Genomic DNA, 15,104 nt, shown 5'->3' with positions numbered 1-15,104 from the left:
GAGCCCCCATTGCTGCCCCCCACCACAGCCACGGGGTGTCCCCATCCTGCCTGGTGCCTGAATTGCCTAGGCAGGTGTCAGGCTGGGAATGGCCTGTCACCCTTTGGAATTGCCTAGAGTGACAGCCACTAGTGTCACCTCCCTGCTGGAGCTGGCACATGCACACCTGGGTCTTTGCCCAGGTCTCTGTGTTCCTGTTTTACATGGAGACAGGGTGTGAACCCAGGCAGGTGTGCCCACATGTGTACCTCTGTGCACACTTTTGAATGAACACTTGTGTGTATCAGGGTTCTTCCGCCAGTGTCTGTGTGTTCCTGCATGTGCCCATGTGTGTGCAGTCCTGTGCCTGCCCTGGATGTGTGCATCCCCCCGTGTGCCCCTATCTGTGACCACCTGTACCCATGCAGAGCCACCTTCCGGCCGGCCATGCCCTGGCAGATTGTCCCCTGGAAGTGACACAGTGCTGGTGCTGCAGGGCATAAACCACAGCACTCCCTGCACCCCCTGTGTCCCCTAGTGCCACCGGCAGTATTTGACACTCAGTCCAGGCAGCACAGACATGCCCCGAGTTTTAGGGGGTTTTGATAAGGACCTGGCCATCTTGCTTGTGCTGCCACCCTACCTGAGAGTGAATCCAAGGGTCCTGTCTCCTACAGCCACCCCATCTGCAGCCAAACTCTCCCGCAAAGACGCCCCCGTCCCTGTGCCCCACTGACCTTGCAGGATGCTGGCCGGCATGGGGTACAGCCTCTGGCCCAGGGGAGCCCCCCCCACCAGCTGCAGCAGCGGCAGCAAAAGCACGGGGGGAACCAGCCGGACCCCGAGAAGACCGTCCCGTGTCCTCTTCCTTCTTTGCTCCATCCCCGGGCGGGCAAAGGGGGGCAGGCGGGGGGAACCCCCGAAATGCCCGAGGCAGGCAAGGAGAGATGGATATATACGGTGCCCCCCGGGCGGTGGGAGGAGAGAGGGGCCGGGGGAGCACAAACAGGCGAGTTCATTAATGTCGCGCCAAGATGCCAGCTCGGGGCGGGGGGCGCGGGGGGGGGCGCAGCCGGGGCCTCAATGCCGCCTTTGTTCGACGAGGCCTCCGGGCGGGCAGCATCAGACGGGCGCTGCGCTCCGGCGCTGCCCGCGGCCCTTGATCATTTTCACGCCAAGCCCCGGCCGCGCCACCCTCCCTCCTGCGGGCCCCGGGCGCTGGGAACGCACCGGCGGCTGCGGGCGCGGGGGGCCCGGGCTGGGCGTGGGAGCCCCGCCGGCGGTTTCAAAGGCGGGCAGCGGGCCGGGAGCGGCCGAGCGAACAAGGCGGGGGAAGGGAAGGCGGGGGGGCCCCGGGCGGGGGGTCCCCGCTCTCTGTGCCAGCCCAACCTTGGCTGAACAGATCGCCCCGCGTAAGGGCACTGCACCCCCGTGCTGAGCAGCGGCTCTGGGAATACCCCTCCGATGCCTCCCGCCTGAGTATGCCCTGTCCTGCCTGGGGTGCAGGAAGAAGGACGTGCCCCGGCCGGGGCGGGTGGGACCGTGTCACCGGCTGTCCTTCTTGCTTGTTCTCTTCTTCAGCAGCCGGCCCGGGCTGGGGGCAGCTTTGGCCCCAGGGATGGGAGGGCTACACTCACCAGCCCAGCTGGACGGTTTGCTACGTGCCTGCCGCTCGGATGGTCACTGGCGCCAATTTTTGGGATGACATTGCCTTGCCCCAGTTACCACCCTCCCGTGCCCACAAGCCCAGCCTCAGCTCCTTTGGTGAAAGTGCAGCTGCATCTCCATCACTTCTTCGGAGTGCAGCAGATGCCCGTGCCCCCTCCTCTGTAAAAGGAAATTGGGTTTTTGGATCCCATGTCCATTTGTGGGGTGCCCATCTTTGCTAGGGGGAAGAGATGGGTGCCCGTGTCCAGAGCTCTGTCTTTGCTAGGGGTAGGGGGTGTCCGTGTCCTCATGTCCGCTGGGGAACAGGGGGTGCCCGTGCACAAATCTCTGTACTCCAGAGGGGGTACTCACGCCCCGCTCTCTGTCCCCAGCAAGTGCAGCAGGTGTCCGTGTCCCCATCCCCATTTCGAGTCCGGGGTTCTCGTCCCCATTAGGGGCAGGAGCGGCTCCGTGCCCGCGCTCCCCCTGGTCCTCCCGGCCGCGATGGTGCCAGCGGGGCGCGGACAATGCCGCTTCAGTGGCACATCAAAGGCACGGGCTGCCCGCGGCTGGCACGGCGACAGGCCCGCCGCAGATGAAAGCCCCGGCCGCCCGGGCTCCCACCTCGGCCGCGGGGGCACGCTGTGCCTCCGCCCCACGGGGGACGGCGGGGCCGAGTGGGGGGACACAGCACCACGGCACACAGGGGAGCGCTCTCCCGCCCCGTCCCAGTATCCCCGCACGATCCCCCCCACCAGTGACACGCGGGGGTCCGATCGCTCTGCTGACCGCAATCGGCGCCCCTGCGGGTACTTGAGGCCGGAGTGGTGTTCGCCCCCGGCCGCACCGTGCCCCCCGCTCCCGGTGCCGGTGCCAACCCCATTAACCTAATTGGCGAGGCGCTCGGCCGCCCCGGGCGGCGGCGGCAGTGGGACCCCGGGGCCCGGGCAGATCCCAGCCCTGGCAGCGGGCGGGGGGGGACGGTGCCCCCGGGGCCCCAATTGTCCGGTAATTGGCGCGGGCAGCCGAGCCCGGCCGGCAGCGCCGCGGGGCGGGGGGAGCGGACATCGGCGGGGGCCGCACCGGAGCTGCCGCGGGTGCCCGGGGCTGCACGAGTCGGTGTCAGGTGTTGGCCACTGGGGGGTCGGGGACAGGGGGAGCGTGGCGACGCAGGGGCGGGTTTTGGGGTGCGAGAGGAGCGGGGCGAGTTCGGAGGACGCGAGTGGGGGGACAGTGCCGGGTACCAGAGTGGGGAGACCCCGGAAGGGCCGAGGGTTGGAGGTGTAGAGTGACTCGGGCTGGGGAGGAAGTCACTGTGGGGGTGTTGGGGTGGGGCTGGGGGGGCGGTGGAGGGGACCACTATGGGAGAGCATTTTGGGACAGGGGCCGTGGCAAGAGCGGGGGGCTGTGGGTGGGGCCAGCCAAGGGGCGTGGCCAGGGTGCACGGTGGGGCGGGGCCTCAGCGGTGGGCTAGCACGGGGCGGGCCTAGAGAGGGGCGAGGTCGGGGGCGGGGGCCTGGGCGGAGGGTCGTGGGCGGGGCCGTGTGTGGGGCGGGGCCCGGCGGGTCGGGACCGGGTCGGCGGGCGGGGCTGCCGGGGCGGGGCCGGGGCCGGGACCGGACGCTTTTCGGGATCGGCGGGGCCCGAGCCGGGCCGGGCCGGGCCATGGCGAGCTCGGAGCGGAGCGCGCTGCTCACGTACCGCCTGTGCGGCGGCTCGGCCGAGGAGGAGCGGGGCCGGGAGCGCGGCCGGGCCGCCGCCGCCCCCCGCAAGCTGCCCACATTCCTGGGCGTTGTGGTGCCCACGCTGCTCTCCATGTTCAGCGTCGTCCTCTTCCTGCGCCTCGGTGAGTGCCGCCGCCCCTGGGGCACCCCCCGCTCCCGGCCGCGGCCCGGGGCCCCCCGAGAGTCACCAGCTCTGCCTGGTACCCCCAGCCCGGCCCCCGTCTAATCCCGGGGCCCCTGCCTCTGGAGCCCGAGCCACCCAGTCTGGGTCGCCAGTGCCCTCCCAGTGCCCTCTCCTGGGCCTCCGTCTGTGCTGCAGTCCCAGTGCTCCTCTCCAGTGCGTACCCCAGTGCCCACAGTCTGGGGCCCCCGTGCCTTTCCCCTGCCTGCTGAGTTCCGGCCCGGGCTGGGGTCCCAGTGCTGTGTGTCCCCACCTGACCCCACTAGGCTGGGGGCTCGGGTCTCAGGACCCAGTGACAGGAACCTGTACTACAGGAACCCAATTAGGACCTTAGGGACCCGCGTAAGGGACCCTAGTTCAAAACCCTGGTGTTCCGGGAGTAGAATCCTGTGTCTTCCCAGTGCCTTCCCTAAACGGAATTCCAGTGCTTTCATGTCCACCTGTCCTCTAGTGATGAGACCCCGCTGCTTCCCAGGCATCCTCCAGTGGCAGGCTCCAGCACTCCAGTTCTCTCCCGCATCCCATCCAATGTCCCAAGGGCAGAACCCTGGTGTCCCCCAGCAGATACTCAGCTGTCCCTCTGTGTGTGTGCAAAGGGCGCATATTGTTTCCTGGTCTGCCCCCAGTTTGGTTATGAGTCTGATAGTGTGACCCCTGGAAGACGTAGGGGGCAGGATGGGCATGGATTGCGGCAGCTGGCAGCCTTTTGGGGAGCCTGAAGGGGTAGGTGCCCCAGCATGGCCCGGGGCAGGCGGGGCGGGCAATGTTTGCTCTGGTCCGGGAACGGGAAAAGCTTTTCCTCTTTCGCTTTCCGCCCACGGAAAGCCCAGGGCGGGAGTTGGCTGCGTGCCCGGGGGCCCCGCCGGGCCATGGGGGGACCTTGAGACCATTCCCCTGTCTGGGAGACCCCCAGGATGGGGGCGCGGCGCTCCCCTGTCATCATTCAGCCCTTTCCCACTGCCCTGCTTGGGGACTTCGTACCGGCTCTGGCTCCCCCAACCCCACAGCGGGCACCGGCCTCCCTGCCTGACCTGCCCCCGCCCGGGGCTGCGTTACCCGGGACCGCGGGGCTGCAGAGGAGGTGTCGGGTGGAGGGGAGGGAAAGCTGTCAGGAAGAGGAGCTTTCCCACTCCGGGGGGCCGAGGCTCTCCCTGTCAGCTCCCGGCTTCCCCCACACCTCACATGCTCCCCAGATCTCCTCCTGCTTAGGCCCACAGTGCTTTTGGGGCATCCCTTTATTTCCACCAACACCCCCACCCAACCTTGCGTTTGGCACTCAGATGCCCTCCGGCTCTCTGGGGACCACAGCGGGTGCCCTCAAACCCAGCCTGTCGCCCCAAGGGCTCCTTGCGGTGCCGGTGCCCCGGTCACCCCCCCTCGCCTCTCCCGCGGGCACATCCGCGGCCTGGCCTGTGGCTGAGATAGGGCATCGCCCACAGCCGCGGGCAGCCCCTTCCTGCCCGCAGTGTCGCCAGCCGGGATCGCTGCCGTCACCCCGGGCAGGCCCGGGGGGGCTCTGGGCCCTCTCTCTGCGGGAACACCCACCCACCCCCCCACCCCCCTGGGAGCGGTGCCGTGGCTGGCAGGGACACCCGGGCTGCTTCTACTTCCTGCAGTGTTGTAGGCAAGCGGGGCAGCAACGCGATCCCTGCGGGGAGCTCCTGACTCCCCGCTCTGGGGAGCAAGGGTGGCAGCAGGGCACGGGGGTCCCTGCAGCAGAGCCTCTTCCCCGTTTGTTTGGTTTTTGGGCACACCTGGGCCAGACACGGGTGGAAAATGGAGATACCCTGAGAGAGGGAGACACTGGTGTGTGCTGCTGTGGGTGGGAGGTGGAAGCATCCTCATCCTGGAAGGGAGGGGGCTGGCAGGACCTGGGGGAAGCTGTGGGCACAGGGATGGGAGTGGCTGCATGCCTCAGTGGGGTGAGGTCTGTGTGGTGGCAGTGCCCGGGGACTCTGTCCTGCAGGTTGTCCATGCTCAGCTAATGGGCACACTGGCCTCTCCCATCCTCGGCAGGGTTCGTGGTGGGTCATGCTGGGCTGTACCAGGCCCTGGCGATGTTCGCAGTGGCATATTTCATCATTGGCATGACAGTGCTGTCTGTGTGTGCCATTGCCACCAACGGGGCACTGGATGCTGGAGGAGCCTACTGTATCCTTTGCTGTGGGTGCTGCTGGGACAGGGCATGTGGGACAAACCCAGTGGCCTTGGGGTGCCATGCTGAGGCTGGGACCCTTTTGGCCTGGGAGAGAGGGGTGGGAGCATCTGATGGTGGTTTGTGCTGCTGAGATCTTCCTTTAACTCGAGCAAGATATGATCAGCCGTGCTTTGGGCCCGGAGTTTGGGGGCAGCATCGGGATCATGTTTTTTCTGGCCAATGTGTGTGGCAGTGCCCTCTATGTGCTGGGGCTGGTGGAGGCAGTGGTGGACAGCTTTGGGATCCCACCTGGTGAGTACCGCCCTGCGTGGTGGCAGGGGACGGCAGGTGTCCCTTACCTGAGCAGCCCTAGCGCTGTACCAGGCATGCCAAGCACCATGCCCGGCACAGCCAGCCATGGCTCACCCAGCCCTCTGGCCAGTGAGTTGGTGCCCATCATGCCTGACACAGTGCTAGTAGCTCTCAGCTCCCAGTGATGCCCCCTCCAAGCTTTGCTGATCCTGACTTGTCTCTGCCCAGGGCAAGAAACGGGCACAGGCGTCCACGTCCTGCCCCAGAGCTACTGGTACGAGCTGCTCTACGGCACCGTGCTGCTGGCGCTCTGCCTCCTCGTGTGCCTCGTGGGTGCTTCCATCTATGCCAAGGCCACCTTCCTCATCTTCCTCATCGTTGCAGCTGTCCTGGGCACCATCCTTGTCAGCTTCTTCGCCACACGGCCGCTGACGGTGCCCATCCACCTGCCCAACGGCAATGGCACTGAGACTGATAACGGCTTCTTCACCGGCTTCTCCCTCAGCACCCTGCGAGACAACCTGGGCGGTGAGGAGAGGCTTCTCCCACCGCCTGCTGTGCCCACTGGCACTGCCACATCACATGGGGCTTGCTCAAGGGTGGGGGCAGCGTGTGGGCACAAAGCAGGTGCTGTGGGGTGGTTTCTCCTGTAGTTTGTGTGTGGGGACATGGAGGAGAGGGCCTGTGGTGGGGCTGTGCCACCCTGTCACAGCCCCTGCCTGTGTGTCCTGCAGGTGAGTATAGGGTGGACTACACCACCGGGCAGATGATGAGCTTCAGCTCCGTGTTTGCAGTGATGTTCAACGGCTGCACTGGCATCATGGCAGGCTCCAACATGTCAGGTATGGACAGGAGGTACCTGGCAGGGTGGCACCAGGAACAGGAACTGTGAGAGATCAGAGGTGTGCTGTGCCTGTGGGCACTAATGCTGCCTGCTCCTGCCCACAGGGGACCTGAAGCGCCCGAGCTACTCCATCCCACGGGGCACCATCTCTGCTGTGCTCTTCACCTACCTCGTCTACAACGTGCTGGCTTTCCTCATGTGTGCCACCTGCAACAGGTATGGGCGCCTCTCCACATGCCAGGGTGTGCCTGGTGCCAGGCATGCTGGCCTGGGCCAAGGCAGATGCCAGTGTGTCTGTGTCCCTCTCCAGGATCCTCCTGCAGAAAGACTATGGATTCTTGCGTGACATCAGTATCTTCCCACCACTGGTCACTGTGGGCATCTATGCTGCCACTCTCTCTGCAGCCATGAGCAACCTCATCGGGGCATCCCGCATCCTGTATGCTCTGGCCCGGGATGATCTCTTTGGTGAGTGCCCAGAGTGCACTGGCACTCGTTGGAGCCCACTCAGCAGGTTGTCCCTGCTGGGGACCAGCTCTGACACCAGGGAACTCCCTTCTTGGTGTGGAGGTGATGGTTTGTGGGTTTGTGGGTTGGTGTGTGCCCATTTGGGTCACCTGCGTGTCCTGGAATTTGCCCCTGCCCCAGCACTCAGGGTGGGGATGGGACTCCTGGCTGGTGGTTGAACCTGTGGCTGCCTCCTGGGGTGTCCCAGCCCAGCCTCCCTGCTCTGCCTTGCAGGCCGGGCTCTGGCGCTGGCCAAGAAGACATCTGCCAGTGGGAACCCAGTGATGGCTGTGATCCTCTCCTGGCTGGTGGTGCAGGTGAGTTTGTCAGCCATGCTTCTATCCTGGCCTCTCTGGGTGAAGGTTGGTTGTCACCTGGGCTGGGTGTTGTGGAGCCTGGCATGTCCCCCTGCCCTTCTTCTCCCAGCCCTCCTGCCCTGGGTGTCCTGCTGCAGTTGTGCCCTTCCCTCCCTGAGGTAGGAGGTATCCCATAAATTAAGGATAAATCACAAAAAGGGAAAGGGATTCCTGTCTGTACCCTTACCCATCATACCCCTGGGATACACCCCTGTTGGACAGCGGTGGCTTGGGCACATGCCTGATGTGCCATCCCAGGGTATGCATTCACCCTGTGCTCTCTGCAGCTTGTGCTCTTTTCTGGGAAGCTCAACACCATCGCAAGTGTCGTGACAATCTTCTTCCTCCTGGTTTATGCCACTGTCAACCTGGCCTGCCTGGCACTGGAATGGGCCTCGGCCCCCAACTTCAGGTACCCACTTCCAGAGGGGAGAGAGACTGTGCTGAGATGCTTGGCAGGCACCCATCTCTCCGTTCTTCTATCTGTGATTCCCCTGCCACTCCTGTGCCTGAGATTTATGATGAGATGGTGGGCAGAGATGCTGAACACCCCTCTCCTGGGCATTAGAGGGACAAAGGCACTCCCATCCCTGGGGAGAGAGAAGGGGACATGTCCTAGAATGGCACTGGCTTGGCACGGTTCTTGTGCACTGGCACTGCTTTGCTGAGTGGATATGGATAAATCCAGCACCACTGGGTACCACCCGCCCCCTCCCCTCAGGCTTTCCAGAGGTAATTTATAGCCTGGGCCGGCCGGCATCCCCCGGGCGGTTTGCCAAGCAGTGATGGAGCCCACTTTCCATTAGCGCTAATTAAACCAACGGAGAAGGGGGAGGGAGGAAGGAGGATTCTGGGTGGGAGGAGGAGAAAATATCTTCCAGGAAGAAGGAGTATGTGTAGCAGGCAGGCCCAGCCCGTGGTACAAGGTGTGGGGTACTTTGGTGTGAGGCTGGGCTCGTAGGGCTGCCCAAATCTGGGGTGCAGGGAATGTATGAGGGGAGCCTGATCTCCCTCCTGGGTGATGCCCACTGCCCTCAGTGCAGGATGCTGACTCCACAGCAGGGAGAGTCCCCCAGGTGCGCAGAGGTGTTGCACAAGTAAGGCTGGGTGGCACTGCCTGGGAGTCCCCCAGAGGCCCCTTTCCCAAAGGATAGCTGATGTCTGTGTCAGGCTGTGGCTTGGCCCCCATCTGCCCTGCCCAGCTGCTTCCTTGACTTGGCATGGAATGGAGCAGGATCAGTGCCTGGGGGGAGCCTGCTGGGATGGGCAGCAACAGGCCCCTCACCCACCTCACATCTGGTGCCTCCCCCCTCCCCTCACTGAGGTCTGCATCTAGCACAGCGGAAAAGGATTTTAATTACCTTTCAGGAAAAACAGCAATTAGAGAAAATAACAGCTTCTCGCCTCCCCGCCTCTGCCTCCCCGCACCAGAATGAGCGGGCACCATGGCTGGCAGCGCTGCCATGCACTGCCCGTTACTACCTGGGTGTTCCAGGACAGTGCCAGCCCCGTGGCCATCACTGCCCTGTTTGCCCAGGGCTGGCAGCAACAGGCTGCCCACTGCCCTGGGAGATACCGTCTTCCCTCCATAACTTCTCCTCCGGGTGCATGGGGTGCCCAACATGCCCTGGGCTGGCACAGCAGAATCACTGGGGGTGGGTGGTATGGCCGTTTGGCACAGCTCCCCTTGCTGTGCCCTCCCCACAGGCAGCATGGGCACCACATGATAGCAGGTGTCCCCTCCTCCCTGCTGCAGGCCCACTTTCCGGTACTTCACCTGGCACACGTGCCTGCTGGGCATTGCAGGCTGCTGCGTCATGATGTTCCTCATCAGCCCTGTGTCAGCCTCGGCGAGCCTGGGCTTCCTCCTTCTCCTCCTCCTTGCCCTTCACTACCTCTCACCCAGCAGCACTTGGGGCTACATCAGCCAGGCCCTCATCTTTCATCAGGTAAGTGCCGTCCTCCTGTTGTTCCCTTGGGGGGTGGAGAGCCGGTGTCCCCATGGCAGCTCAGCTGTGTCCTGGGCAGCATGTCCTCAGCACTGGCATCCTCAGGGGGTGGTTTGGGGAAACAAAAAGGGTTCCTCACCTGTTTCCCTCCCTCTGTCCTCCAGGTGCGGAAGTACCTGCTGATGCTGGATGTGCGGAAGGACCATGTCAAGTTCTGGCGCCCGCAGATGCTGCTGATGGTGCAGAACCCGCGAGGCAGTGCCCGCCTCATCGACTTTGTCAATGACCTCAAGAAGAGCGGCCTCTACGTCCTGGGCCATGTGGAGCTGCAGGACTTGGGTGAGGATCTGCACTGTCTCCTGTGCTAATGGCTTCTGCACTTTGCTGTGGTGCTAGAGGACTCCTGAGCTTCTTGGGTTGTTTTGAGCACATGAGTGGCACATTGGGCTTGGCTGCTATGGGGGACATCAGTGAGTTGTGTCTGTCCCATGCCTCCTGTGCACACACACTTATACATGCGTGTGCACGAGCCTCCATCCCTACATGTGCACGTGGGGCTCCTGCATGTGTCAGTGTTGGCGGGCACATGAGGCATGTGCTAGCCAGGTTAGCACCTGTACACACCCAGCACACGCATGGGCACACACTTGGCACAGCCTTGCACACGTGTGTGCCTGTGTCCATCCTCACCTCATGCCTGCTGCTGTGTGTCCAGGTGTCTTGGGGGTGTTTGCACTCTCATGTGTGTTGGTTTGCACACATGTGCTCTCCCTGGCACATGTCATGGCTGATGCACAGGCTCTGTTCCCCCTTCTCTGCTGTTGCTGTGGTGACTAATGGCCTGAAATTGGGGAGTGGGGATGGGGCTGCCTGGAGGTTTTTTATACATTTATGTACAATTTTATATCTCTCTCTGTAAGCACCTACATCCCCCTCTCCATCTCATGGGTGCTGGGGTGGGCACAGGGTTTTGCAGCAGGGGTGGACACCAGGGTTAGCCCCGGTATGGGCTATCTGTCCCACTGATGCTGGTTTTGTTCCCCACCCAGACATGCTGCCCTCGGACCCGCTGCAGCCCCAGCAGGACTCGTGGCTCAGCTTGGTGGACAAACTGAATGTCAAGGCCTTTGTCAGCCTCACCCTTGCACCCTCAGTACGACATGGTGTCCGGCAGCTCCTCTTCACCTCTGGCCTTGGTAAGTGGTGCCTGGTCTGGACATGGGTGAGGGTCCATCCTGCTGTCCCTGTGGGTTGAGAAGTGCCAAGTGGTTTAGAGGAACCTGGGTGGTTGATGCCAGAGCCAGGTTTGCTCTTGGAAGCATCTGGGGTGATCTGTAGGCTGTTTGGGGTTTGGAAGCATCACTGTTGGCAGCGTTGAGGGGCTTGAAGACACCTGGATGAGATATGCCAAGGGGTTTGGAAGCACCCAGTGTGGGCAGTCCCAAAGCCAAGTGGGAGAGATATTGAGTGGGCAGTGCAAAAATCGAGCCAGGACTTGGAGCTGTCTAGGTGTGATCCTGAGGGGTCTGAAACTGGCAGGGCGATGCTGAGGTCAAGCTGTGGCTTGTTGACACCTGCAGTGCTAGGAGGGCTGGTGCAGCCTCTGCCTCTGCCTCTGCTCAGCTAGGCTGGCACGGTCTCTCTGGCAGGCGGGATGCGCCCCAACACCCTGGTGCTGGGTTTCTATGACGACGAGGCACCGCAGGATGGTCTGGCCCGGCACCCCGCCTTCACCAGCTCCCGTGAGGACGTTCCCCTGGGCTTCCCCCCGCTGCGGGCAGCCACCACTCCCAAACTACTGTCAGCCCGGGAGTATGTGGGCATTGTGGCTGACGCCCTGAAGATGCTTCGCAATGTCCTGCTGGCCCGGCAGCTGGAGAGCCTGGACAAGGCCTGGGAGCTGCGGCGGGCCGCCAACCCTCCACCCACCATCCACGTCTGGCCAGTCAACCTGCTGCGGCCCGACAGCGCCCGCTACGCCGACACCTGCAGCCTGTTCCTGCTGCAGATGGCCTGTGTCCTCAACATGGCGCGGGCCTGGCGCCGGGCCCGTCTGCGCCTCTTCCTCTGCGTGGAGGCGGGCACCATGCCCCATGCCCAGGAGGAGAAGCTGCGCCAGCTCCTCAAAGACCTGCGCATCCAGGCCCAGATCCAGCTGGTGCCCTGGGATACCATCACCCGCCTGCACTGGCAAACCAGCCAGGGACCCCCAGGAGGGCCAGCGGAGGAGGAAGAGGAAGAAGGGGTTGTGAACTTCCCGACCAACACCACCCAAGTGTCAGATGAGTACGTGTGTGCCGCCAACAAACTGGTCCTGGAGCAGAGCCCCGCGCCGGCTGTGCGCTTCCTGTACTTGCCGCGGCCGCCGGCTGACACCAGCCTCTACCCGCTCTACCTGCACCAGCTGGAGCTGCTCACCCGCGGGCTGGGCCCCACCGTGCTGGTGCACGGGGTGAGTGCTGTCACCAGCACCCAGCTCTAGGTGACCCCCAGGTCCCCCTCTGCTCCCTGCACACTCCTTTGCCCAGTGCCTTTAGCAGCCTTAGCCTGAGGATGGCCCCAGTGTCTCCATCATGGTGGGCGAAGAGGGTACCCCACAGTGAGAGGTGGGTGCAGGGAGGGGGTTTGGTATTCGGGGATGTCTCCTGCGGAGGATTAAAGCTGCCCTGGCAGGATCCTGGCACAGCTCTGGGGCTGGACGGGCAGCACGGTGCATTCACGGTGCCTTTTCTTTGGAGCAGGGCATAGCAGGGTCCTGGGGGGGGCAAGCCCTGGGTGCCCCAGTTGTCTGCTGGGAGCCCCTTAGTTGCACCCTGCAACCCTCTCTGTAGTTCCTCCCCTGCCGCAGCCCCCATCCTCTCCTCCGCCAGCTCCTCCGGGCACCCAGCCAGCAGCGGGGATTGATTAAAGGCAGCCTCGACCTTGGTGCCCCAGCTCCCCGCCATCCTCCTGCCTTTCATTAGGAAAAATTAAATGGGAAAGGATGGGGGAGGGGAGCCTGGAGGCCTGGGCTCCCTGTGTGAGGTTGGGTGGGTGAGGGAAGCAGTCGGGTGCTGGCCCTAATGGCTGCAGTGTATGGCACCTGGATCTTGCTCCGTACCCCCAATGCTGTTGGATGGGGGCCATCCAGATGCTTTCATCTGTAGTCCCCCCACCCCTATGGCTGCTGATCCCTTGGTGCTGGCAGGAAATGGGGAAATTTTTTGTGGTGGGGTCCTTACCCACACACCTGGGTCTCCTGACCTGTTTCTTGGGGCATTTTTATTTCCCCACACACATTATGACCTGGAGGGGGAAGCTGGCCTTGCCCCCTGCCCTCCCTTATTGATTAGAGGAGGGCAGGAAATTGCCTGGGTGCTGAACGATAAATCCATCGGGTGCCTGCTGAGTGGGCAGTGTGCCCAGTGCTGCCTGATGGATTGCTTCCTATTAGCCCCGGCACGGGGGGCTGCTCCCAGCCAGGCTGGGCTCCAGCAGAGGTGACAAGTGTGCTACTGCTGCCTGTGCCTGCTCTCACCAAACTTGGCATTGCCGGCTGGCAGCTCTGGTCAGGCAGAGGGCTGGCAGGTGCTTGGGTGCAGCTGGGGGGAAAAATGGTGGAGAGCCACATTTTGCTGTGGATTGTGCCCTGGCTGTGGAGGAGGGGGCTGGGGCTGGCTTTGCTCCCTGCTGCAGGAGCTGGGTGCCCTGGGGCAAGCACCACGCATCCCGCGGGATTTATTTACAAACAGTCGGAAGCTGGCACAGGGCAGCCTGGCACCAGCGGGACCCGGAGGCCTATAATGTTAATTATCACCACGTAATTAAAAGCCCATAAAAAGCCTCACACTTCATTAAATTAAAGCTTCCCCTCACTGTGCCCATGGGCTCCAGCAGAGTTAACCTTGGCCAGGCCGGGCACCAGCACCTCTGCAGGTTGGGTCCTGGGGCTAGGGGTGCATGGGACCCCAGGCTCAGGACCATGCAGCCCCCCACAGCATTGTTAGGGGGTGCAGCCTTGCCCATGCATGAGCACTCTGCAATGCCGTTAGTGTCACACCTGGGCCACGTGTGCCTGGGCACAGCCAGGGCTGCTGTCCCAGTCAGAGCTGCCCACGCACAGACGTGGACACGTGTGCCCATGGCAGCACTGCAGACACACTGTCACACACACCGCGGCACGGGCAGGGGCTGGCACGGGCACGCACAGGCACAGCCGGGCACAGCCAGGTGTGTTCGTGCAGCATCACGGCCGCTGCACAGGCAGCACCACACGCCCGCACCGCCGCTCCGGCAAACCAGCTCTGGCACGCAACGCCCACGCGGCACACACCTACACAAACAGCATTTTTCCTCTTTCCCAACAGCCAGAGGTGCAGACAAACAGCCACACTCACACCTCTGCATCTCCTCCAGACTCCCACCCATTGCTGTCTGTGCCCAGAGGGGATGGGCTGTGCAGAGAGCACCCATCTGTGCCTGCCCCCTCTGTGCCTTGATTTCCCCACGCTGGGCTGTGCTGGGGTAGAGCCTGGTGAATGGGGGACCCCCAAACCCTCCTGGTGCTCTGGATCAGGGGTGCTGTGCCAAGGTCTGGGAGGGGATACAAAGTGGGGAGGGGGCCTACCAGCACACGAACAGGGATGTGTGTGTGACTGTGTGTCGATGTTCAGCCAGGGATATGCATAAGCGAGGAGAGTGTGTGTGCATGTGCACATAGGAAGGGGTGCTGTGCTGGGGGCTGTACACGTGCGCAAGGAGTGTCTGTGTGCACACACGTTGGTGTGGGTGTATATACCCACCCCTAGGATAACACCCTGATGTGCACACAGGGCTCCAGGAAGGGGGAGCCAGGGGACCATACACCCTTGTGCACTCGGGGTGTGCAAACTGGCACATGCATCTGCCCAGAAGCCCCGGACTCTGCTGCCAAGTGGGGCCATGGGCAGGGGGCTGAGGGGGTGGGTGCCCATGCCCCGGCCCTGCGGGGGTGGGCAGCCAACAGGGCCTCGGCTATTTCTTGGAAATTTTGCAGCATTCATTTCAGTGCAAATAAAAGCTGTCATTGCCAGAGAAATGATACTGATCGGGGTCTGAAAAGACAGCAAATTACCCGCCTGAAAATGCACCGCTGGAAAAAAATGCATATTAAACACACAAAAAGGCACTTTGCCATCAGCCGCGCTTCCCCCGCCGCTCCAGAATAACCACACTTTACATAATTCTCCCTCTCCACCTCCGAATTAATTTCGCAGACAGAGGCAGAGGCAACCCTCTGACAATAGCAGAGGGGAGACGTGGCGGCGGCAGGGGGGAGTGGGGCTGGGGGCTGCTGGGGGAGTGCCGTGCTCTGAGCTGGGGGCACGGCAGTAATGGGATGCCAGGTTTGGAACTGGGGGAAACCGAAGGGTTTCCTGGGGAGGGGGGATGGGGGGGGGGGGAACGGGACGAACACGACTGAGGGGTTTGGGAAAGGTGAATCCACGGGT

At 63.1% G+C, this 15,104-nt stretch overlaps 1 protein-coding gene across 1 annotated transcript; it reads left to right on the top strand.

The window, feature by feature from the left end:
• Positions 1-3,208: 3,208 nt before the first annotated feature.
• Positions 3,209-13,474, top strand: SLC12A9 (solute carrier family 12 member 9). The gene is made up of 13 exons (XM_038146278.1): positions 3,209-3,472; positions 5,548-5,682; positions 5,843-5,980; positions 6,209-6,508; positions 6,715-6,822; positions 6,929-7,040; positions 7,135-7,292; positions 7,566-7,648; positions 7,975-8,099; positions 9,444-9,636; positions 9,801-9,975; positions 10,686-10,832; positions 11,286-13,474. The coding sequence occupies exons 1-13, from the start codon at positions 3,292-3,294 to the stop codon at positions 12,116-12,118; spliced, it is 2,688 nt and encodes an 895-aa protein (XP_038002206.1). The 5' UTR covers positions 3,209-3,291; the 3' UTR covers positions 12,119-13,474.
• The last annotated feature ends 1,630 nt before the right edge of the window (positions 13,475-15,104 follow it).

Source organism: Motacilla alba, chromosome 9, assembly GCF_015832195.1.
Source record: "Motacilla alba alba isolate MOTALB_02 chromosome 9, Motacilla_alba_V1.0_pri, whole genome shotgun sequence".
NCBI lineage: Eukaryota > Metazoa > Chordata > Aves > Passeriformes > Motacillidae > Motacilla > Motacilla alba.
This window is presented reverse-complemented; position numbering and strand designations above follow the sequence as displayed.